Source organism: Squalius cephalus (assembly GCF_949319135.1).
Source record: "Squalius cephalus genome assembly, chromosome: 12".
NCBI classification, from domain to species: domain Eukaryota; kingdom Metazoa; phylum Chordata; class Actinopteri; order Cypriniformes; family Leuciscidae; genus Squalius; species Squalius cephalus.
Window position 1 is genome coordinate 35,688,793 of NC_137133.1, and position 26,132 is coordinate 35,714,924.

Sequence of the window (26,132 nt, forward strand, 5' to 3'; positions counted from 1 at the left end):
GTTCAGGGCAGAAATCGCCAGGAGTGGTCATCTTTCATCTTGGACAGCCCTACAAACTGTTCTCACGGCACATCTCTATGGCAAGCCATTTTGACTTTTGTTCATTCCCAGGTTATGAATTCTTCAACGTTCACTAATTAAAATTCTAATCCTTAATTAGAGGAATTAGATTTCTACTAGTAGCCTAACAATGGCAATTTTTTTACATCTGGAATTATATTTACTCTCGAAAAAATGTGAATTCTTGATATGAACAATGACTAGCAGAAATACAAATTCTTGATATCAAGATTTCAATCTCAACAAGTAAAAACTATAATTCTTGATATCTGTAACTGTATTTTCACTATATAAATGTCACAATAGGCTCAGTATTAACTTCTATAATTATTGTAAATTCTAAATAACCCTAAAAATCTGGATATTAAAGACCTGAACAACTTAAAACACTGTAAACTTTTCCAGTGCTTTTTAAGTCCAAATAAAAAGTGCAGTAAAAAGCAGGGTTTTTTTTCCTTTGTAATTTGTATGGAATTTTTTACTCTTACATTCCCAAAGTACAAATACTCAGAATTAATACGTAAACGTGTAAAAGTATTTTACACCAGTAAAAAAAAAAAAACCCATGCAAAGTAAAATTTAAATAATTTAATATTCAAAAGTTAATTTGACTGTTGCCTCTGGCTCCCAGCGATTGGTCTGTTGCAAGTAAATATGCAGTAATTAACATGACACCAGGACCGAACATAGTAATATATGCACACACAAAATGATTTTACTAAAAAAAAAAAAATTACTTTTATTCAAAACACATCCACTGGTAAGTACAAAAACAAAGACAATCGTTTTCATGTAATTCAGTTTAGTGAGAGACCGTCTGAACAGTGTTGGGGTCCAATCAACTGGTTTTGTTTTAGCGAAACAACTGGGGAAAACTCTTTGGTACGGTTGGTGAGGGTGACCAAAAATAATTGAAATGGTAAAATCACAACCCAGACATGATTGGCAATCAATAACAATAGGAATTTACAATGGGCACTCACAGAAAGAGACACTAACCGGGCAAGATGACGCTACTCTGAAGATGTTTTCAACAGGAAGGCCCTGAGAAATCAAACCTCTTCCTCTCGGTAGCTAAAAACAGACGTTTAGAGTCGGTGCCGAAGTCTTATGGAGGCGTCTGGGACGTGAGAAATCAAACGGCTCAATATTTACTAACTCCAAAGGTTGGAAATGGTCGAGTTTCCCAAGTTGTTTTTAAACCTAGATGAGCTGTCCAGCCCGAACGGGAAGTAAAAAGCAAAGTTCATCTGCATTCAATGCTTGTTCATTTCCCAAGTCCAATCTTCTTGGCTTCAGTTTCATAAATCAATAGCCTCCACATTTTAACTATGAAGACCTCAGCCTCTTCATCCAGCACCTGAGGAGGCGAGGGAAAACGGTTAGATAATGTGATCACAATTGGAGCCAGTCTTTAAAAATGGTGCGCAAAGCTTAAACTTACCATCGCGACGTCATCTAAGATCCCTTGTGGTGTACTGTGGGCCATTACCTGAGAAGACACAGATGCAGTCGTGATTAAAGAATAATTGATTCATCTGCAAGTCACTAAAAGAGACTTAAAAATGATTGGATAAAAGATAAAAGAGTCTGCTAAATGATTTGGCATGCTTTAGGGCTGCACGACATTGAAGAAAAATGCGATATCTCGTTCAATAATGCGATATTCGATACGATAATGCTTAAAGTGTGTCAAATAAACGTAAATTATCTTTAAAATATATTTTAAATGATATAAACAACATGTGTTTCACATTCTTTTTGTGACTAGAAAACATCCCTACAACTTCTGGAAGTGAACATCAGTGTTTTACTGTAGCAGAAGTGTTATTTTAACATCAGTGTAAACCACGGGGTTTAGGGCATTAGGTTTATTAACAACAGAAACTGAATAATCAAATGTAAAAATAAAACACTGATTAGTTTTCACTGTATGAATTTTAAATACAGGGCTCCAGACTAACTTTTTTTATTAGGAGCGCTGTAGCCCCTGACTTAAAATTTTAGGAGCGCAAGCAGAAAATTTAGGGGCACACCTTAAATCACCTTGCAATGCAATTATTCATATTTCCCCCCCACATAACTGTATTACTGACAAATGCTTTGATAATAAATAGACTAACATTTGAAGGCAGAAGCACTGAGCTTAATTTGAGGTGTATAGATAAAGTTAACTTTAATTATTATCATTCATAATGTCTTAATATTAATTCAAAAGCAAAATGAGTGACAAAATAGCTATTAGGGAGTGAAAATAGCCAATAAGCGTCCTCTATGTTTACAATGGTAATTTAATCTTTTTTTTTTTTTTTTTTTTTTTTCTACTTCTTGAAACTTTCAGTTTTATAAATAGGGACAATCTTTAAAGGATGAACAAAAAATTATTTGGTCAACACATTAAAAATAACATTTAAATATGATATTATAATTTTCAAGTTCCGGAAAAAGATATGTGTAGGCTACTGTTATATAACCATAGTTACAGTTAGTGTTACTACATTAAATCCATGGTGAATGTTGCTGATCTGTGGACCTAAAGCCTTCTATAACTTGTTCGTTCATGGCACAATGTTTCTCCTGGTTTCCACGTCAGCGCTGTTTGATCTGATATGGTTTGTAACAGAGAATCTGCATATTTGTGATATTTACCCCCCAAAAAATGTTTCCTTTATAAATGGCTTTTTCCCCCCTAATCTTATTAAATGTATGCCTCATCTCGCATTTAAAATTCTTATATTTGATCAATAAATTCTATTAAGAATAATAAGACACTATCGGGCTGTTACCAATCAAATTAAATCATTTACATTGAAAAATTACAATTGCATTTAATAATATTGTGAGATTGTTTTAAATATTTTTTTGTATATACAAATAAGAAATGTTGGGGGGGGGGGGAAATGATACTTTTAAACATGAAACTACGGTCTTACCTTGGAGCAAACAAAGTCAACTAATGTAGCTTCTTCTTCACCAATGTACTCTACGATCTTCTTATTGATCCATGGTCGAATACGCTTCTCCATAAGAGTCTGTGAACGGCGGGAATATTCAAAAACACAAGTTATACAACATTAAAAACACAGCTTGGGAAATAAGCAGCAACAGCTCCATAAAACGACAAACATCGCTCTTACCGTGTCGACGACGGACCAGTCGAGCGGGTAGTTGAAGAGCTCTGGTTTGGCAGTGGGAATCTTCTCGATCAGACTCTTGATGTGTTTACGCTTCTCTTCCGTATTGACTCCTTTGCCTCCGTCAATCGCTCCCACATCTACTCCCTTCTCCTCATCCTCGTAGTCTAAAGGCACCAGCTTCCTTTTCCGAGGCGCCTCGTCCACCTCGTCGTCGTCGAAACGGTTGAAGACGCTTTCCACCGGCAGCTTCTTCCGCTTGGCTACGCTGGGCTGTCCCGGGCTACCGGACGAACCTTGCGATGGGATAAAAACAAACATTTCTTTAAATAATCGCTTTATACAATACGGATTGCAGCTTCACAGTAATAAACAAGAAAATAACAGTATTCATTTTGCAATTATGAAACATTTTCAGCGGTAAAGCAGCATTAAAAAGACAATCTTGTCACTATTCAGCTCGGTGTTGATTCAGTTTAGATCAATAACAGTGTGAATGTTAGCAATGTTCATTAGTTATAAGCACTACAGAAGAAAATTTGGCCATTATTCAGCTCAATTAAGTTCAATAACTGTATTGATGTTGCAAAAATGTATCAATAATGAAATGACAATTCAGATATAAAGCACTGAGGGGCAATTCCACGCAAAAATGTCACATCCATAACGCCAACTAAATACCATTGCATTGTGTTGGTGTTATGGATGTGACAGTTTTGCGCGGAATTGCCCTGAGTTAATATGAAAGAAATATATAAACACTATCAAATACTATATTTGAATATATTTTATCAACTTATTTTTCATTAAAGGGGGGGTGAAATGCTATTTCATGCATACTGAGTTTTTTACACTGGTAAAGAGTTGGATTCCCATGCTAAACATGGACAAAGTTTCAAAAACTAAGTTGTACATTTGAAGGAGTATTTTTGTTCCAAAAATACTCCTTCCGGTTTGTCACAAGTTTCGGAAAGTTTTTTTCGAGTATGGCTCTGTCTTACGTAAGATAGGGCGGAATTTCCTTATATGGGTCCTAAGGGCACTTCTCCGGTAAGATCGCGGCCGCGCGCGCACTCGTAGACTAGAGCAAGAGAGTGAAAGCAGTTCGCCATCAAAGCGCCCTGCCCGGCTTTTGGGAAGTCAATGTCACCAAAGAAGTGTGTTTTTGGTTGCCAGGGCAAGACAACCCTGCACAGATTCCCAAAGAACCCAGCGTTAAGGAACCCGTGGATGGAGTTTGTTTTCCTGAGCATAAACGGAGTTGTGTAAGACTTTTGTTCCCTGCATTTCGACGATGATTGTTTTATAAACAAAGCCCAGATCCACGGATTTGCAGATCGTCTAATGCTTAAGGATCGAGCAGTCACAATTATAAAGGTTCGCGGTCGTGCGTTGGAACCGGACGGTGAGTAAAACTGTTTGTTGAACAAATGTCTCTGTGTGTTGTCACTAGCTCGGCGCGTTAGCACAGCTAAGCTTCGCCCACAGGGCCCGCCCACACGGCCCGCCCCCAGCCGCTCGGTTTTTTCCGGAAAGACTCGGTACAGCCTATCTTTATGTTAAAAATTTAATAAAACAAAATACTTTTTGGAGATATGAAGGATGCAATATTACTCTATAGGTACTCAAGATTAACAGGAGATTGAGTGAAAATGAGCATTTCACCCCCCCTTTAATTAAACAAAATCTACTTAAATTAAAAAAATAATGAAATAATTCATTTAAATACTATATTTGAATATATTTATCAATATACATTTCATTAAAAAATAAAGAAAATAATGAAAAATTCAAATAGTAATAAAATATATTATTTTTGTTATTTAGTACAATTATTATTATTATGATAAAAGCTCTTATTATCGGTTAAATAACAGTGTTGATGTAACAAAATTCCTTAATTATGAAACCAAGTCGATTCAGATATAAAGCAGCTCTACAGAAGTCAACAGTGAGATGATTCAGCTCGGTTTAGCTCAAGTTTTGTAGTTATCCAATAGTGTCAGCACAGGATATTAAGTGAAAACTGAGCTAATAATCACTAAGAACTACAGTAGTCAACATTTGAAGTGGATCAAAAAGAGTTCATTAAAGTTGTCCTAAGACAAGACCGAGTATTGTTCAAAATGCATGTATGACTTTGATGAAAGGTTTTGATCCACTTCAAATGTTGACTACTGTAGTTTTTATTTGTTATTGGCCATGACATCCTGATCTCAAACCTTTCTGAAGTCACACTCACCTAGTTTGAGGCTAAGGCCGATCTTGGGGCGGTTCTCGTCCTGGAGCAGGACCTCTGGAGGCGAGTTCTCGTGAGGGATGATTATGCCACAGGGCGACTCTTCTCTGGGCGTGTTGGGAGTGGCATTTCCGCTGGCTGAAGACACTGAGGGGGCGGACATGATGGGTCTCATGGTGGGTTTGAGGCAGGGCTTAGACTCCTCTTCATCCTCTAGCTCCTCCCCTTCCTCAACATCATCGTCAGAGGGAACGTGAGTGTGAACGTGAGTTTCTACGACTGCTTTACGCCGTTCTCTGTCTCGTTCTCGGTCTCGTTCCCTGCCTCGGTCTCGCTCTTCTCGAGAGGGTTTGTGTTCTCTCTCCTCCTCAGGCTCAGGCTTCACGGGCGGCTGCCGTAAACGCTCTGCCTCTTCCTCCATCTGATCAACACACACACACGCAACAAAAAATCAGTAAGATATGACACACACAAAAAGAGTACAACAGTGACCAGTTTGGACCCAGAAGTAGGAAGAAGGTTCGAAGCCACGAAACACACCAGCCAGCACCGATATAAATCACCATAAACACTTTGATTTGAAAAAAATTAAGTATTTGAAAGTCTAAAAAAGACAGAAGGTCCCATGAAACACTGGGAATTACATAATAAAAGAAAGACAGCATAATGTACAATTACTGACTCTCTATGAATAAAATGTATTTTAACAAAAAAATTGTAAAAACAATAAAATTTACATTTTTAAACATTTCTAAAAATGGTTTAATGGTTTAAATCTGATGAGAAGCTGAAGTACATGTGATGTTAGGGCTGGTCCGAATACCATTTTCTGAGCTTCGAGGCTTCGGTAGTAATGAACATCGAATATTCAAAGCTTCGGAGAGAGGGGGCTGAACATATTCTTCTCTCTAATAAAGGCAGTATTCTCTATGTGTCTGTCTGTCCGTTTGCATTTTGATTATTTCGAGAACCGTTCATCCAGTCGACTTCACAAGGGAGAGCAGTGTATAATATTTTTCTGACTAACAAATTACTGACACAGTAAAGGGTAGATTTAAATAAAGAAAAACGAATTTTAAATAAAGAAAAACGAAATTTAAATAGCCTAAAGAAAAAAACGAAATTCAAATAAAGAAAAAACGAAATTCAAATAAAGAAAAAACGAAATTTAAATAAAGAAAAAACGAAATTTAAATAAAGAAAAACGAAATTAAGTTAAATTAAAAACGAGATTAATTTAGTTTGATAATAACGGGTAAAAAGGCTAATACATTTTGTTTCTATTATTCTATTTTCCACAATGTCAAAGCAACGCAGTTTAACCCAAAACACAAGCTCAGGCGTGCACTTCTGTCCATACAAACTCCGCTGTTCTGCGCTCTAGCCAGAGCACTCCTGGCGTCGGTTCTATTTCTAGCATGCACGCGTTTTCCGCGTGGCTCGAGCCGCACCTGAGACGCGTGTCTCACGCAGGCAGTGTGTCGCCGGCCTTATTCAAGCGGGAATGAGAACCGTTGGCGGGGGATCCCGGGTGTGCAAAAAAAAAAAAAAAAGAATATTCGAATGTCAAATTTTCAAGTCGAATACCAACCCACCGAACGAATATTCGAATATTCAGGTCCAGCCCTATGTGATGTCATCAAAATCATTGATCTTTATTGGCAGAAGTGAGAGACTAAGTTTTGAATGCTTGTATCTTCTAAATGCAAATTGTGTCATTGTTTTGGAGCACACTAGCTAATAGATTAGAACAGTAAGGCTAACATATTCATACTAAAAGACAAAAAAAAAAAACTAAAATGGTTATTATATTATCAACATCTTGAATTATTATTATGCAAATATATTCAAATATAGTATTTAAATATTTATCCAATTTCATTTTTCATAAATTATATTAAATAATTCCTTTAAATACGATATTTGAATAATTTTTTTTATATTATTTCATTTGATTAAAATGTATTTAAATAAATAAATAAGTGACTATAAATATATTTGAAGTGTATTTGCAGAACCAGTAAGAGAGTGACTCTGGAGCAGTCCAGTCGTGGACTCACTCTGCGCAGCTCAGCGTCTGGATCGGGGTGTCCTTCCGCTAGCAGCCTCTGTCTGATCTCCTCCAGCTCTTCCTTCTCCCGTTTCCGGTCACGTTCATCCAGCTCTACCTCCTTCTCTCTGTCCCGCAGGCGCTTCTGAAGAGCGCTGCCCCTGCAGGCAAAGCAGAGGAACAGAAACCGTTTAGGTCACATCCAAATCTCATCATTATTCAGATGGTCTGTTGTTGTTACTGTACTCAAAAATGTCATGAGATAAATCTGATATTTCATCAGATTGAAAAAAAAGGTAGTGTTTGCAAGTTCCCAGGCTGCCACAATGAGATATTATTATTGTTTTGAGGCCCAGCCATCAGTTACATGAACTTTCTTTTATTCCATGTGCTCTTAAATTACTTACAGGTTTGATTGTATGAAGCCTGATGTATTTCAGGTTTTTCTGTGTATCTGTTTTTTGTTGTTGTTGTTGTTGTTGTTTAAATCAGGTATAAAAGGTGACAAATGATGTAAAAAGATAAATTATACACACAGAGGCACACAGAACTCACTTGTAGTATTTTGGGTCGTCTCTGTCATCATCATAGTCTTCCAGAAACTCCTTCAGCCGTTTCCCTTCTTTAGCCTGAGAGGATGATATGAAAGAAATATGATATAAACAGAAATATTCTCTATAATACACGTGTTTTAGATCAAGGTAAATTGCTGATTTAAATACAATAGGGCTGTGTCAGACTAAAGATTTTTATTGTCAACCAGTAGTTTTTCATTTTGTCTCATTATTGGTCAACTGGTTTGTGAAATTAATTGTTAAAATATATACTGGGGGAGAAGCATCGGAAAATAGTTTGAGTATAAGGGCTGAGAAAGAATATTATATGTATCAATGCTAACAATGTTCTACATTATATATTAATACTAAACCATAATAATGAGCCTTTTTGGCTCTTTAAGTGTACGCATAAAGCTTTTTACAAGGCACGCACAAAAGTAATGATTATAAATGTGTCCGAAAAATCAGAAAGGAGACTGCATGAACATTTGAACAATTTATAGATAAACTGGTGTTTGAGTCAATAGCTATGTTTCCATCCAAAGTTGCGAATTTAACTTGTGCACAAAACTGGAATATAGCATAAAACATTTGTGAATAAAGCACCGTTTCCATCCAGTGAGTTAAGCGCTATTCGGACGGGACTAGATTAACATGGAGAGGTGGGGTAAAGTAATAATTATCAGAGTTTCTCAGTGATTTTAGTCCCGTCCGAATGTGCATCTCAGTGATCATGACGGACAATGTCAGTAAAGATTACGGCGACTTTTACCTTCAGTAAAAAGGTCCGGAAAAATGACCTCACTCAGGTAATGCTAATCCTGTGCGAATAGACCCGCTGTAAATATGTACGTAAATATTCCATCATTTCCTGTTTAAAAGTAGTTTTCTGCGTTTTTCAAGTATGGAGACGCTTGAAGAAGCATCAGTTGTGTTCTAGACGCTGGGACGAGTCTGTGGCAAAACTCAAAGTGTTTTCACACACACCATTCAGATCAGAAAGAAGATCGAAAGCACAATCCAATCTGAAGTCAATTAATACATTGTTCGACCGGACATAACTGTTTTATATATATAAATATAGGTTATATGTGTTTGAGCACGTGATATCAGGAAGCAGCGTAATACACACATGACGCAAATGATGCGCAAATCGAGTTACTCCTCACACTTCTGATAGTTTTACTGAGATATCTTATCCCGTGCGAATTGGCCATTAATATTACAGACGTCCTGTGGTAAATATAACATTACTCCATCTACACTTGTAAAGTTAATCCCGTCCGAATAGGGCTTAAGCCTCTTCTTGTCACATTTAGGGTCGACTATTAGTAACAGCCCTAAAATACATTGAGAACAAAGTTGTTTAACCATTTCACGCCGGCGTTCCTCCTCCCTCTCGATCTCCTTGCTGTAGTCTCTGGCTTTCTTCCTCTCTCGGAGCTCCCAGTTCTTCAGACGCTGTTGAGCGACAGTAAGTAAAGAAAATAAATAGCCTATCAAAACAGCTAATCGTCCAATAACGTGATCAGACAGACTGAATACAGAGAAAGAGAGATCACTCACCTCCTGATACGCCGCCTCTTTCTCTCGCAGCTTCCTCTCCAGTTTGCGCCGTTCGTACGCCTCTTCTTCATCTTCCTCACGATCACGCTTCTTATCCTTATCTCGGTCTCTATCGCGACTCTGTTCTCTGAAAACGGACCGCACCCAATCACATGTGATACGTGTCACTTATTGTAGACACAGAACTTCAGTTTTTGACCCACAGCATCTGAATATTTTGGCATATATTTTGTATAGCTCTACAAAAAATATTATACAAAAAAAGATAAGCAATATGTATATTGTTATACATGTAAATTATTATACATTAAAGGGGGGGTGAAATGCTATTTCATGCATACTGAGTTTTTTACACTGGTAAAGAGTTGGATTCCCATGCTAAACATGGACAAAGTTTCAAAAACTAAGTTGTACGTTTGAAGGAGTATTTTTGTTCCAAAAATACTCCTTCCGGTTTGTCACAAGTTTCGGAAAGTTTTTTTCGAGTATGGCTCTGTCTTACGTAAGATAGGGCGGAATTTCCTTATATGGGTTCTAAGGGCACTTCTCCGGTAAGATCGCAGCCGCGAGTTTGTTTTATCAGGAGTTTGTTTTCCTGAGCATAAACGGAGTTGTGTAGACTGTTTGTTCCCTGCATTTCGACGATGATTGTTTTATAAACAAAGCCCAGATCCACGGATTTGCAGATCGTCTAATGCTTAAGGATCGAGCAGTCGCAATGATAAAGGTTCGCGGTCGTGCGTTGGAACCGGACGGTGAGTAAAACTGTTTGTTGAACAAATGTCTCTGTGTGTTGTCACTAGCTTGGCGCGTTAGCACAGCTAAGCTTCGCCCACACGGCCCGCCCCCAGCCGCTCGGTTTTTTCCGGAAAGACTCGGTACAGCCTATCTTTATGTTAAAAATTTAATAAAACAAAATACTTTTTGGAGATATGAAGGATGCAATATTACTCTATAGGTACTCAAGATTAACAGGAGATTGAGTGAAAATGAGCATTTCACCCCCCCTTTAAAGGGGTGGTTCGGGATTTTTTACATCGGACCTCATTTTTAAGTCAGCCTGGTTGTTATTCATCAGTGGAGAAATTTTTTTTTTAATTATCCAGTCCTTATATTTGGATAGTTAGCCGATGCTAGGCTAGCGCGAGTCAATGGTATATGTTAGCCAGCCATTAAAAACCGTTTTACCCACTCCACAGTGCACCAAACGCAAATCAATTATAACACTAGACTATCGATGCAAATGTCCGTTGAGAGAATAATGTTAGAAATCAAACTTACCTTTCATCACATTGCATTAGTTATAATTTGTTCCCTGTAATCATAAGCCTTGTCTACAGCAGCAGCGGAGTGATATTGAGTACCTAGGCAACCGAGTGAGCCGGTACACACATGACGGAAGTGTATTTACTTTTCACAATACAGATTGCCACAAAGCAGCTTCACAGTAAATTATAGATAATTATGTAACCAGGTTTATTTCTAGTGGAAAAAGACAATGCGATAATGTCCACATTGGTAGGGCCCTATAATTTCCGCGATCACGGAATCGCAGACGGAATCGCGGAATTGGCAAATTAACGCGGAATCTAGTGTCAACGCGGAATTTCGCGGAATTTTAGATATTTGGAATAAAATTCTGTTTTTGTGTGGGAGAAAAACGTATGTCTGAGGAAAATCGCATATTACTGAAAGAACGAGCAGAGAGAGAGGCACGGTCGCGCGCGTGTCTTCAAACTGTCTTGCTCACTCCCTCGCGCTTATTAATCTAAATAGTTAATTTATATATGTGAGGAGAGCAAAATAAAACTGTGATAAATAAAAAAGTAAACTGACATATTATACCCAAAAATTCTTCCAGTAACATTTATACAAATTTGGGAGCAAAAATGATTCATACACTTTGACCTGATCATGTTCTGCTGAAGTGTTTTTTCTTTAATTGCTAATGCTCTTTTTACACACAGACTGAACAAAATGAAGCATTGCTTGGTGATTGGTTGAGCTAAACTGGTATTATCTAATTGTGTAGTTAAATTTAACAGCTGACAGATATTCAACATAATTCATGTGTGAGACAGTCTAACAGAAGGATGGACAAAACCAGTCAAATATCAACTGAGTTCGTCATATTTTATTACCATTTTCTAAACTATAGCGAATAAACTGTGATAATGTGAGAAATGTTGAAGGTGTCCGAATAAATTTTGGTTTGACTGTATTAGGGCTGTCCCCTAATAGTCGACTAACCGAAAACGAGACACAAACACGACGTTTCTTGTACCTGGATCGGCTGCGGTCTTCGCTGATGTCACGACTTCTGTCTCTCTCCCAGTCCCTCTCTCTCTCACGCTCTTTCGTGCGCTCGCGGTCTCGATCCCTCTCTCTCTCCCTCTCGCGCTCTCGCTCTCTCTCGCGCTCCCTCTCTCGGTCCTTCTCCCGCTCGCGGTCTCGTCGTTCGCGTTCCCTCTCGCGCTCCTTGTCTCTCTCCTTGCGTTCGCGGTCCAGCTCTTGCCTCTCCTTCTCTCTCTTTCCCTTCTCTTCTTCCAATTTCTGTGGAAAAACGGGGAGGGAAGTTTTCAGATCAGCAACTGCTCATGCACAACATGAGTACATGACACAATATCAATTTATGAGGAAGTGGTTTACAGTCCCTGCCATTCACATATTTGCTCATATTAAGGGACCAAAAGTCTAAGACCACTAGAGAAAATTAGCATTTAATTTTTTTTTTTATTATATTATTAACATAAGGAGTAAAAAATGAAAAAACAAAACGATGACGAATCTACAAACTCACATTTTTAGTAACACACAAAAAAAATCTTAGATAGAACATAAAATAATTAGTTAATTTTGAGTTTGCAATTCCTTATTCCTCCAAAACGAATACGATTTTTAATGTGGAGTCTTGGACTTTTGAATCGCCCTGTATGATGACAGATAAAAATCAAGCAACTGTTCAGCAATTAATAAAAGGAAACCACTTTTTGAAATATAAATGTGACATTGCTGCAACTGAATTAGAAGAGAAACAGTTGAGGGCACTGTAATATCCGTCTCATCACATGATCAACAGAAAGAGGCTTCAATCCTTGTGAAACTAGTTGTTTGTGCACTTACAGGTGTTGACTAGCGACTCACAGTGCTTCCGTGGCCCTACAAGCCTTTATTGTTAGGCCTGGGAGGAAAAGCAGGTCAAAGGATTCACAAGGACAAAATAAAAATAAAATAAAAACTATTCTCTTTGCTTGCAACAAATCTGACAAACAACTTCCAGACATTTTGAAAACATTGTGACAGGAGCATTGCATACTGTATTTGTTAAGATTTGTTTCTTTTTCTTTGCAGTTTCTTTGTGGTTTGGATAGAAAAGGCAACAAACGAAGGTGTAGAGACTGCTTACCCCACTGCAGACGACACGGGCCTCAAGAGGATCTGACCGAGCAATTATGAAATGCACTGAAGCCCAGCATGACACCCATGGCTTAAGTCTCATTTCAACAGCTCTATTATTAAAATATCCGTCCAGAGAGGCGTCTAGCAACAGCTTCTACTTCCCAGAAAACTAAAGTCTCACGGATTCATTATAAATACAATTTTAAAGAGGCTAATTTAATTTTACTACAAAATATGCCGAACTATTTTATAAGCGCAGAACCATGGGTGTTATGCAACTCTGAGCAGCAGCAGCAAATGAACATGTAGACAGGAGGAAAAGACAAGACAGGAATTTAGACACGAAAACAATTACATAAACGTATTAAAAGGACGCTTCTGCATTGACTTCGATTTAAAGTGACGCTGCTCTTAAATAATTCTTCTGGTTAATTTGGGTTGTATTTAACAGGGAAGTAAGACAGGATAGATTAGTAGTAGATATGTGAATCTTTAGATCGGTTTATATCAAGTCTTCATTAACTAGTATTACATTAATAACATATTGCTGTGTGTTCTGAGTGGTTTGTAGCATGTTGCTACTCACTTGCTAGGGTGACGTCAGTGGTTACTAACGAGTCCAATTAATTTAAATAAAGCTGAAATAAAATATAGATCAATATGCTGATTTGCTGCTAAAGAAACATTTCTGATTATTATCAATGATGAAAACGGTTGTGCCGATTCATATTTCGGTGGAAAAAATTATACCATTCAAACATTTGTGGTAAGATTTAAAACAATTTTGCAAAACATCTTTCAACATTGATTATAATCAGAAATGTTTCTCGAGCAGAAAATCATCATATTAATGTGACACTGAAGACTGGAGTAATGATGCTTTGATCACAGGAATAAATTACACTTTACTATATATTCAAATAGAAAATTGTTCTTTTAATTTGTAATAATAGATGACATTAATTTTGTTTTTAATGTATTTTTGATTAAATAACTGCAGCCTTGGTGAGGCTTCTTTTAAAAACATGAGCACTTGCAAGGGTGATGGGAGTGGTTACTAATGCCTGGTTCAGATTACACGATGTTTTTGTCTGTTACGATAGTTACTGTGTCAGATTGCGCGATTTTGACTCCTAAAATCTTGTTGTGGACAAGAAACATGTCAGACTACACATTGCTTTCCAACCAGTCATCGCGTGCCGTGCCGTCTCTCTCTCTCTCTCTCTCTCTCTCTCTCTCTCTCTCTCTCTCTCTCTCTCTCTCTCTCTCTCTCTCTCTCTCTCTCTCTCTCTCTCTCTCTCTCTCTCTCTCTCTCTCTCTCTCTCTCTCTCTCTCTCTCTCTCTCTCTCTCTCTCTCTCTCACTCACTCACTCACTCACTCACTCACTCACTCACTCACTCACTCAAACATGCTAGTCTTTTTATCGTGATGCCATGAAGCATCGCAGAAGCGACGTCGGTTGTCTCCCACTATGACACACTATACGAGATGAAACAATCGAATCTTGCGTCCTGACGCCCGTTGTCGTTCACGAATCCCCACGACACCCTATATCAAACGGATCGTGCCAAAATCCGGCTAAAATTGTGTAATCTGAACCAGGCATTCGGTCCAAGTCAAAATATCCCACGACGGGTCAATTCTGGTCTCTAGATATTGCTTGTGTTCCTCCTTCAATACAAGTCTATGGGACTTTTTGCAAAATTGTAATTCTCATCAATTAGAAACTCAAACTGCATGATATGAGGAATCATTCATGTGTTAAACACAACCCGGCGCAAGACGAATGATGTGTCGACGTTTAATACTTAGTGTTCCTTAACGAATTAGATGTTAGCTGTTATTTTCTGTACTCGGAAAAGGTTTTTTTTATATTTGTGACTTTAGCTGTACAAAATGTTACGACGAAAGAACACAAAACAAGTAAACACTCAGTGAACACACACACACTTAACAGGAAAAGAAAAGAGTGCAAGCAAGCAGGAATGTAGAGAGATGTTGGCAGACTCAAATCACAAAGCGAATTCATACCTGCAAAATCTTCAGAAAGTCCGTGTGCTGTGGAGGGGCGCCCCCTACTTTTACAACAGCCGAATGGGCCAAATCACTGTTATTCAAGTCAGCAGTATTTATTATAGCACCAACATCACTTTTACTAGCAGACCCACACAGGTTCACTGGCCGCCCATATCTTGGAGAACCAGAAAATATGCAGTTCACCAGCTTATCGCTTTTTATAAACACTGTAGAGTTGATCTCACACACTTTTGACACCCCTTGATATTATTCCGATATTAAAAACCCAGAACGAGAGTATCAGATCGAGTCGGTGCAGTTGCCCCTGTGCAAGTCCTCCTGAAGGGGGCGCCCAGTACAAGTAGAGAAAAATGGAAAGCTCATACTTACATCCTATCCTTGCAACTTTTTCCAAAGCTGTGAGATTCATCTTGGTTTAGTCACCATATGATCTCTATCATAATGGTGGGGTTTAATGAATAGATTAGCTTTTAGGGAAGTGCACAGAACGTCCATGCATTGTATGTGTGACTACATTTCCCACCCTTAACATGGAGGCCACGCTACAGTTTACACAAGCCAGTGATAAAAATGCTCTGGACTCTAATGATGCCTAACTTCTGCACTATATCAAGTTAAATCTTAAATATAATAAAGGTTTTGCTGTTTACAGGCTAAATATCTACTCATGCTGGTATGTTGTCAGACTAAACTAGGTGTAAGAGGCTGTTGTGCACTACCTGTGATATGGAGTAAATTAGCATGTATTTTACCTTATGGGTGTCGCGGAATTTGTTGATCTCCCTGGAAATCAAATCTCTTTTGTCATCTTCCATTTCCATGGCATTGATGTCATCCTAAACAGCCAAAGACAGAAAATGGAGAACACGGTTAACCTGTGACCCCATATCTACTTATATAATCATGACATTATGGAAAGCAAATGTGTGGTGATCACGGCAAAGAGATTTTTTTCTTGTTTTTGAAAGAAGTGTCTCTGACATTTATTTGATCAAAAGGGAAATATTACAATTTTAACAAACAGTTTTCTATTTTAATCTACTTTAAAATGTAAAAGCTGAATTTTCTGCATCATTTCTCCAGTCTTCAGTGTCACATGATCCTTCAGAAATCATTCTAATATGCTGATTATTAAGTTATTAATATTGGCTCTTATCATCAATATTGAAAAAAAGATGCTTTTGATGCTTAATATTTTTTTGGAAACCATTTTTTCAGGATTCTTTGATTAAAAGAAAGTTTAACTTCAAGTTAAAATTTGAAATACATTTTTTGTAACATTAAATGTCTTCTTTACAATCATTTTTGATCAGTTTAATGTATCCTTGCTGAATAAATGTATTAATTTCTTTCTCTTACCCAAAATCTGTTTTCAACAATTGTTTCTTGAGCATCAGCTCATCACATTAGAGTGATTTCTGAAGGATCATGTGACACTGAAGACTGGAGTAATGATGCTGAAAATTCAGCTTTGATCACAAATATATTCATTTATATAATATATTTAAATATAATCCATATATATATACAAATGTTAGAGAAAGACCAGCCAAGATGAACTAAAGCCAACCTCGCCCTTCTTGTCTCTCTTCTTTTTGCGGCGACTCGACTCGTCGTCCTGTGATGGAGCATTGAGCTCGTTTGAATACTCCCGGATCAGGCCGTCAATGGCACCTTTGACAATTTGGTCCCGCTTCTTAGTTTCTTCATCCAGAACCTCCTCTTCCTCGTCGCCAGCATCCTCTGCCTTGCCATTCTGCCAGACACACACAAGATCATAACTCAGAATCTTTTTTGCAGCAGAACGCATCTGACATTAGCTATGTTTCCATCTAAAGCGAATTTAACTTACGCGCAAAATGGGAATATTATCGCATAAAACGTTTGCGAATAAAACAGTGTTTTCCATACGATTAGTCGAAGAGAACAAAATCGCCACTTCTTGATAAACAAGTGCTTAATATCACCAAGAAAAGTAGGAGCTACTGTATGTAATAATTTTGGAATATAATAAATTACTTGCATCTCAGATCGCGCAGACGAAACGCAATAAACACATTTCGGAGGCGGATGCCTGATGTTTGGGAACGCAGTCGTGTAAGACAGTTCTGGGAGAGAATTATACTGAACCACTTTGATGACAGACTAAGTTCAGGCATTTCAGAGCCACCAAAACAGCATTTCAGATGCTGTGCAAGTTATGCCGTCCCATCGCAAAGTCATGTGACTTTTTTGATGCACATTGAGGAATTTATTAGGTAAATTTTTTCGGTTTCCTTCGTAGTTCATGCACATGTTTTCTTATCGGAGAAAACATTTATCCAACTTAAATGAGCGCATACGTTTTTGAATGTATCCACATTTTGGGATTTCCATCCAACGTTTTTTATGCGATATCCAGAATTGCGCATAAAAATAGGTAACAAACTTAAAAAAACAAAGAAGTTAAAAAAAATAACAACTGCATTTTCACAATTGTGGATACCAGTTGCAAAATGCACTTGAAGACACAAATACTCCTCTCATACAAATAAGTAAACACTGTTTAAGTAATAGCACTTTTTTTGTGTTTAGTATCGGCTGGATATCAAACTGGTCTCATACTTACTCCATTTTCACTGGTGGTCTTCTTCTTTGCTTTCCACTCGTCCAGTTGTGCTTTGGTTTTGGCATCGACTTTGACCAGAAGTTTCTTTTCTCCAACCTGCAACTCATGTAGCAGCCGTAGAGCTCGTAGAGTAGACTCAGGCTCTTTGTACTCACAGAAACCAAACGCTGAACGCAAATGAACAAAACATATCTGTGAGTCTGACATATTCACAACATTCACAGTCAGGCAGTGCAACAAACTGAGCCTTACTGTACGTACACACCGCCGCCGACTTGAGCTTCCAAAGTTACCGGAAGTCATTCATTTTCAATGGAAGCTGGCTTCTCTCAGCTGCAAGGAGCGTCAAATCCATCGGCGTCGCGTTTTGGCCGACCAGAGCGTCAATCAGAAAGTTGAAAGTAGCTCAACTTTATGGTAATGAGCTATGATGCGGTTCAGCGGCAAGTAGAGCCCTGCGCGGGACTGTTTTCTTCATCCCGCTCCCGCCCACGCCCGCCGAATTTCTGACCATTACCGCCCGCTCCCGCAACTTATGTGTTACACTCCCGCCCGCTCCCGCAATATGTATGTCCACTCCCGCCCGCACCCGCAAAACTCTGAGAATTTATTCCCGCACAATAATAGAGATGCATTGATTTAGTGTCTTCTCCCGTCCCGCAGGAAAAAACATGTATTTGTACTGCTATTAGTGAAGAGATTCATGGGGTTGTTTGTTTCGTTTCCCTGGCCGGCATGTATTCTGGACACATACACACAGGACAATGGAGGAAATCGAGTGTATGCTGTTTTTGGATGGTTTTGTTTTTGCTGTTTTTATTCAGGATACTCCGTCTGGCGCGTGCAATGATGACGCAGTGAATAGTTATGATTCTCTCTGATCAGCAGTCTGCCGTGTTTTCACGTCACATTTTAGTATCGCCTCAGCTCGTTCAGAACCTCGCCGGAGGTGGTACGAAAAAAAAGTACCTGGAAGCAGATACAGGTACAACTTTTACACAGTATAAAACCAAACAAAGGCGAGGCGAGTCGAGTCGATCCGAGCCGAGGCGAGCTGGTACTGTGTAGTGGAAAAGTGCCATTATTGACATCTCCATCATGTCGCTAGGCTACCTCCCGATCCCGCAGTGTTTTTTTTAGCCGCCCATTCCCGCCCGCAGCAAAGTTCAAACCGCCCGCTCCCGCGAGATACGCGGCGGGACTCAATCCCAATGCAGCCCTCTAGCGGCAAGCAGCGGCAAAACGTCAGCAACCAATCTGAATATAGACGTCCTTCGTGCTGGCTGATTCCGGAGAAACATACGATGTAAACTTTCGTTCCTACCAAAACATTAGTTCCCAGAAAATGGAGGAAAAGCTGATCATCGCCGCTGCTGGGTTTCCTATCATTATCGGATTAATTGCATAGTTTAACCATCATAGAGTAAAAGTTTATCATTTGCATGTGTTTTTAAGTCCTGTCAGTTTAACAGGACGCGCTTGACAGGGTATATATAAGAACGAGCAGAGAGAGAGAGAGCCCCGGCCGCACGCGCGCACTTACTATTAATAATAATATTAATAATAATAATAATAGCTAATTATTATTTTTTCCCCGACCAAATGTGACCAGAACGGTTATAAAAATGGTGTCATTATAAAAGGTTTCTAGTGTCAATATTTTGCTTGTTTTTTCTGTTTACATTTCATGGTGTGACACTTCTCTTCTCCCATGATCGAACACAGAATGCTGCTACGTCAGAGCGGCTAAAGCGACAACCAGCTTCCCCATACTTTTTGACAAGCGTCCTTGACTGAGCGGCCAGAGCTTCTTTGCAGCTCAAGTCGGCGGCGGTGTGTACGTACAGTTAAATGAACTGAGAAGTTGTGTGTTTAAAAACATGCTTTACCTTGGAGTTTCCCTGAGGCACCTTGAACTCGTTTCCAGCTCAACACCAAACCACATTTCTGAAACACAATTGGTTACCGTCAATATCAAACTCTTATAGTGGAACTATTTCATGATCTCTGGTGCAAAAGTCCTCTACATTGCTGAATGCATTAGACCAGGGGTCTCCAACACGTCGCTCGCGAGCTACCAGTAGCTCGAGGCCTGATTGGAGGTAGCTCGTCAAGGGACCATTCACATATCGCGTATTTTAAGCGCTCACGGGGTGTTTTTCTCTTCTCCGTAAATAAATCTTGTAGCAGAGCTACAGCAAGCGTTTTTCGGTGGTGGAAATCCATTAGCCACTAAAACTTCTTTGTCGTTGTGGAGAGCGCAGTGCATGGTTGGTTGCATAGCAACGACAGACGCCACGGGAGAATTGGACCGAATGTAACTATTAATAATAAAAGATAAGCTAATGTGCATTGTAAATGTCAGGAATTTATTTTATTTTTACTTTTTATAAAAATGATTTAAAGGCTGAAATATGTGAGGTTTAACTTTTTATAAAAAAAAAAGTTGTCAAAACTTTATTTGAACTTGTACATGTTAGTAGATAACATGTTGCAAGACACTCCTTTAAAATCTGGCCATCATTTTTTATGTTATTATTTTAATGTTTATGTAAACAAAAAATGCATATTGATGCAAATTTTATTTGTTATTTGCTGGTTTTCAACAAAACTTGGTGAATTGATTTCATTGTGTAGTTATTAGTACTTTTTGAACAGGATTCTGTGATAACCGTGATCATTTTGGTCACTATAATCATGAAATTGAATTTTTATGCCATTTCATCTCTAGTTATGATCAACAAAAATCAACTATAATTATGTGTTTTTACAGTATAATATGCAAAGTACAATTTTCTATAAAAAAATAAAATGTGTCTCTGATTCTGTTCTTTTCTCTGACATTTAAGGGTGACATATATAGGCCTACAAAAACTCTTTTAGGTCTAAAACGGTTTGGATAGTTGTTAATATGAGGGTTATGAGACATCATTTAAGAGATTTAAGTATTGTATTAGATGAGTAGCTCTCGGCCACTTTCATTTTTAAAAAGTAGCTCTCGAATGAAAAAAGGTTGGAGACCCCTGCATTAGACTGTATTGTTATTCTGGAAGTGGTCATACTTACGGCCAGCAGTTGTCTGATGAGCATGTCAGAGGCTTTCTCCGAGATGTTCCCTACAAACACGGTGGTTGTGGGACCGTTGTTGTCATCGTCGTCTTTTGCCCGAGCAGCCATGCTTTCCTTCCTGGGAGCAGCAACTTTACTAACCACAGACATCGCCGTGGGCAAAAGAACCTGATACATCACATTACAATTAATACTGTAGCCATGTGACAAAAAAAAGTGCTTGTGACTTATATAAAAATGGCATGTGTTTTCTCTCTGAAATACTGATTCAAAAGTTCATTACTCAAGAAATGCATGGAAGCATTTCAATGGCATATTTTGTGCATTAAAATGTTTCTGTACAAACATATCGTCGCTGTGCGTCGGAAACCTTGTATGTCCAAAACCGCTTTGATTTTTTTGGAATCAAAACCTGGACTTTTCAAATAATTAATTAAACACCGTGTGTATGTGGTCGGACACTTGCATGTGTCATTAATTAATAACATAAAACAACAAAATCAAGTTTAAATAATAGAGTAACGAGGTTTTTGACCAGCAAAAAGAATTTCGGACATACTAGTTTTGTCTGTCATTTGAACAGCCACATTTGAGGAATTACATTTTCATCAACTTACGGGTTATAAAGTTAATTGTAGCCATGTGGGCGCTCAGTGTTTTCTGTCACATGGCCAAAATCTCACGTTACAAACGATCAAGTGCTTTGAACAGACTATTTCAGACAGTATTGGCTATGACTCGACTACAAATGCTAGACTAAGACACTCTTCAAATACATAACACATTAGCCTATGTGTATATATATATATTGTGTTTCTTGAGTAAAGAAAACACTGTACATATTCAAACAACCAGCTCTTTATTTACCGTTGAATTGCAAACAAGCAGAGACGGTCCAAACTGCGTCCGCCACTTCATTCAAGATTCAAGAAGCGGGTGGAGTTTGAGTGACAGTTTGAGGATCCAATGGAGATACAAGGTTTAGTCACAAGCTCTTTTTAACACTTTTCATGTGTTAAATATTTGCAAAACCCACAGACAGACATAAAGGATGACCAATAATAATGATTTATATATAAGTTTCTGCCCGACAGCGACGATACGCAAGTAAATATTGTAGTTTATTACTGTGCATTTAAATAATTTATTAAATATCATCCTTCCTTGTGTTATTTTATTGAAAACCCTGCCTCGCTTTAACTAGATCGTTAGTTCTTCAGTATCAAACATTTTGAATTTAATTTAAAACATCCTTGTAAGCGCATTTCTGAGCAAAATACATCAATAAATAGAGATGGATGCTTCAGAAAAAAAGGGGAAATTGCTTACATACATTTAGACTGGAAATGACTAAACATCTCATACAAATCAATATTTTTTTCCCTATAATAAACGAATATTACCGTAGGAGCTTGAGTCATAATCCCCATGTGGACAGGAATCATGGGGGTTCCTAGGGGGAGAAAAAACAACAACAACATCAGAAAATATTCAACCTGACTTGAAAAGGAAAAATTACATAAAAGCAGATAATCGTTCATTCAGCGCTGTTGTGGCTGCGGTGTCACGTAACAAGCAATGACGCGTCACCATGGAAACCAAACAGACAGCGACTTAAGCGCATAGACTTGTTGCACGTTAATGTTTTTTCCTTTTTGGAAACTCACAGAGAAAAAAATGTTTGGTAACCGCTTGCACACCTGTTTAGTTTTTCCTTCGATTTGTCTGCTATTTAGTTTCTTTGCTCCTCTGGATTTGTGGATGTATCCTGACTGATTCCGTTTACCAACCTTTATCGCCCGGCTTTCGACTACGCTCCCCTGTCTGCCATTTAACATTACAGAACCCGGTTTTGTTCATTAAATGTTCTGATCTGCCTTTGCTTCTTATGTTTTATTGTATTATTCTTAAAATAAATTTGTATATTCGTTTATTTCGGGGGGGGTTTTCACAAATGTATGACTTTTGGAAGTGCAAATTGATTGCCGTATGCAGTTTTAATAAATTTGAATGAACCCTTCTGTCATTTTTACTCTAAGTGTACACTTGCAGGTGTTTTGTTTCTAATTTACTGTTAGGCCCATTAAATAATAATAAGGATAAACAATATTAAAAAAGTATGGGCTATAATTATCTAACATCTGACTAATTAAAAATGAACCTCAAAACATAACATGCTAAATGGGGGATATCTAGCATAAAAAAATGTATTGTCAGAATGTCGTCTCTCAGTTGTTGAATTTCGCGCAGACATTGCCACAACGTAAATGTGTTTGCTCAGCCCAATCTCGTGAAAGTGCGAAAACCACGAATTGTATTTGTAGTGCTTATGATACACAGTTTTCGCGTGCATATGATACGCACTTTATGGCATGTAATAGGCACGCACTCCGCACCCCTAATCCTAACCAAGGGGTTTACAGTGCGCAGCATATGCACGCAAAAAACATTTTTGGTGTATAAATGGCACGAGAAATAAAATTCGTGGTATAGATACACACTTTCATGAGATCGTGTTTCATAATCTGCTACTGGGCCGGCCCTCTGTCAAATTTTAAAACCCAGTGTGGCCCTTGAGCCAAAAAGTTTGCCCACCCCTGCACTAAATGCTCTGGACTCCCATGAATGCTTCCATTATAATTAATTAAATAATGAATTATCCAAAGCACTTCAAGGCGTACATTTCGCCAGCATGTGTTCCCTGTGAATTGAGCCCATGACTTTGCCATTTCTAACACAATGTGTCTACAGAAGGTCTGATTTATCTGGTTTATCTTGATTACCGGGAGGCATCGATGGTGGAAATCCAGCAAACTGTGGTGGAGGGATTCCTGGTGGCATCGCTGGGATGCCTATTTGTGGCCGGTTGAGATGAGGAGGGAAAGACATCTTGGGCAAAACACCCACCTTAAACAGAAGAGATACACACTTCATTAACAACAGGGGCTTGTCAATGATATGCCGGAAATGTTTAGGCTGCTACGACACACACTCACTGTTCCACCTGGACATTAAAGATCTTAATTCCCCTCATATTTTTAGTATGCGACTATTGTACTATTACTTAACACAGATGCATTGAATGTGCATCAAGGGATAGTTCACCCAAAAATGAAAATTATCCCATAATTTACTCAGCCTCAAGCCATCTTATTAACCCGCTGGAGTCATGTGGATTACTTTTATGATTGATGGATGGATGGATGCACTTTTTTGGGCTTCAAAATCTTCAACCATTTACTCCCATTATAAAGCTTGGGAGAGCCAGAATATATTTTATATATATATTTTTTTTTATATAACTCTGATTTTTGTTCGTCTGAAAGAAGTAATTCATATAAGTTACATCTCAGATGGCTTGAGGGTGAGTAAATTAAGGGATAATTTTCATTTTTGTGTCAACTATTCCTTTAAGTATAAAGCTGTTTAATTACACATTTAACAGAGTTATAGCAGAAAGTCAAACACCAAATCAGACAAGCTGATTTCAGGATCACTGACAGCTCTAAATCAGCCAGAAATCAACCTGAAATCAGTTGAGATGTCTGAAATCATCTAAATGAGCTAAAATCACCCTATTATAAATATAACAGACCTCTAAACAAGCGACAATAAACCTGCGAACAACCTGAAAGTGCTCCAATCAACTTGAAATCACGTGTAGAGACTGAAAATCAACATAAAATGAGTTTGAATCACTGAAATCGAGCTGAGATTAACGGAAATATCTGAAATCAGCGGAGTGGTCTTACATCAATTCAAAGGCCGATTTCACATTGTATAACGTCTTCCAATGTGACTAATCATTGACGTTAGCTAAGCAAATAAACAGGTGTATGGTAGCTAACGCTCTAAAGCGCGTAAATTACATTGCTTTAGTAGTATATAATAATTTCTAGCCAATAAATCAGACCGGTTTGTCAGAAATTATCAGCGGGAATCAGTTCAGTCAGACCGGGTTACAGTTAGCCGCGAGCTAACGTTCACAAAAAGCAGTGGCGTAGGTTTGATTTTGAAATTGGTGGGGACGGGGACATCAATATATAAATATATTTTAAGTTTTGATCGAAATTATTGCTAGGGATATATCAGTGTCACTGGATATTGGTAGGGACACGTCCCTAGCGTCCCTACTAAATTCTACGCCCCTGACAAAAAGCCTTTATTTTGACCTCTCTCAACGAATTATTTCGTTTTATCAAACTCCTGTGCGAGACAACGAAAATATGACCTCGCAAAGATAACTAATAGTTTAATAAATACTACTCACTCAAACCAAATCGATATCCACTCGCTTCTCGCACGGAAAGTTCACCGGATCCGTGGTAAAAGCAACGAGTGATCGAAACTGCAGTTTCCGGTGAAATGGAATTCTGGGAAAATAACAGGCAAGTTAAAAGACCTCTGATTTTTAAAAAAAAATTAAATAAACAAATTAAAAGCAAATGGAAAATCAGCACAACAACAAATCTTGATCTTGCTCATTGATTTTCAGCATATTTCATCTTTTACATAGAATTTCATTCAGGATGTACTTCATAAAATTAATAATAATGATTTATATATTGAGACATTTTTCTTTCATTTGAGCGTTGTAAGCGTTGTTAAAAGAAAAACAACTATATAGCATGATAATAGTTAACATTCTTTAATTGAAATAATTTGGCTAAATTGTTCATGTTTAATATTCACCATTGCAATAATATGTATATAATGTATATAATAATAATATGTATATAATATAATATGTATTTAATAATAATATGTATATAATATGTATTTATACATTAATAGTTAAATGTAAACATTTTGTTTTATTCCCTGCTGTTATTAGCAAGTTAGCCCACATTATGTCCCTATAAATTGCAGTTCTATTATTGTTGTTGTTTTTTTTTGCATATTATAACTAAACTAACCATATTCTCTACTGATTTAACAAACCATGACTTTGACATGTCCAACTTAGCAGAATTATTAATTAACTTCTAAGGTTTTATATGTTTAACTGCACATTAACATGCATTAACGTACATTAATAAACAGCACAAATAAAATGTACCAATTTAATCTCTGGTCGAATCTCACAACACGGTCAGTATATTTCAAGGTCAAATTTACCTCAGAATCAAGAAAATGAAACGTATTTTTAGGGGCACTAAGATTTAATTTCTTGTTGTTATTTTTCCTTTTGATGTAGGGGGGAAATATAACCAGGACATTTCTTGTTCAGATTCGCCCATAAACTGCATTTGAGTGACAGGTGACGTCAACGGAGGCGGGATTTTCATGGAAAGTGCTGGAAAGAGACAAAGTACCGCTAGTCAAAACGCCTGATGTTCTTCCGATGCGAAACGTAGTGCAGTCGATTATGCTTTATTATGTGCATTTCTTTTGCTAAATTTTCTGACAATT

The 26,132-nt window shown here is 37.9% G+C and overlaps 1 protein-coding gene across 1 annotated transcript; it reads right to left on the reverse strand.

Annotated features, from left to right (window-relative positions):
* Positions 1-1,046: 1,046 nt before the first annotated feature.
* On the reverse strand, positions 1,047-25,093 carry rbm25b (RNA binding motif protein 25b). Its single transcript, XM_079887985.1, has 18 exons — positions 24,991-25,093; positions 23,504-23,627; positions 22,124-22,173; positions 20,718-20,888; positions 19,541-19,598; positions 17,652-17,818; positions 16,614-16,799; positions 15,796-15,879; positions 11,891-12,159; positions 9,607-9,733; positions 9,412-9,501; positions 8,039-8,112; positions 7,494-7,644; positions 5,437-5,854; positions 3,198-3,490; positions 2,994-3,092; positions 1,505-1,552; positions 1,047-1,420 (listed from the first exon to the last, which is right to left on the reverse strand). The coding sequence occupies exons 2-18, from the start codon at positions 23,607-23,609 to the stop codon at positions 1,328-1,330; spliced, it is 2,484 nt and encodes an 827-aa protein (XP_079744111.1). The 5' UTR covers positions 23,610-23,627; positions 24,991-25,093; the 3' UTR covers positions 1,047-1,327.
* Positions 25,094-26,132: the final 1,039 nt, after the last annotated feature.

Excerpts from the sequence above, each read along its gene's own strand:
- rbm25b (XM_079887985.1), bottom strand. The coding sequence starts at position 23,609 with ATGTCTTTCCCTCCTCATCTCAACCGGCCACAAATAGGCATCCCAGCG. Across the intron at positions 9,734-11,890 it reads GAAGACCGCAGCCGATCCAG|AGAACAGAGTCGCGATAGAG; the intron begins GTACAAGAAACG and ends GTCCGTTTTCAG. Across the intron at positions 8,113-9,411 it reads AGGAACGCCGGCGTGAAATG|GCTAAAGAAGGGAAACGGCT; the intron begins GTTAAACAACTT and ends TCATCCTCTCAG.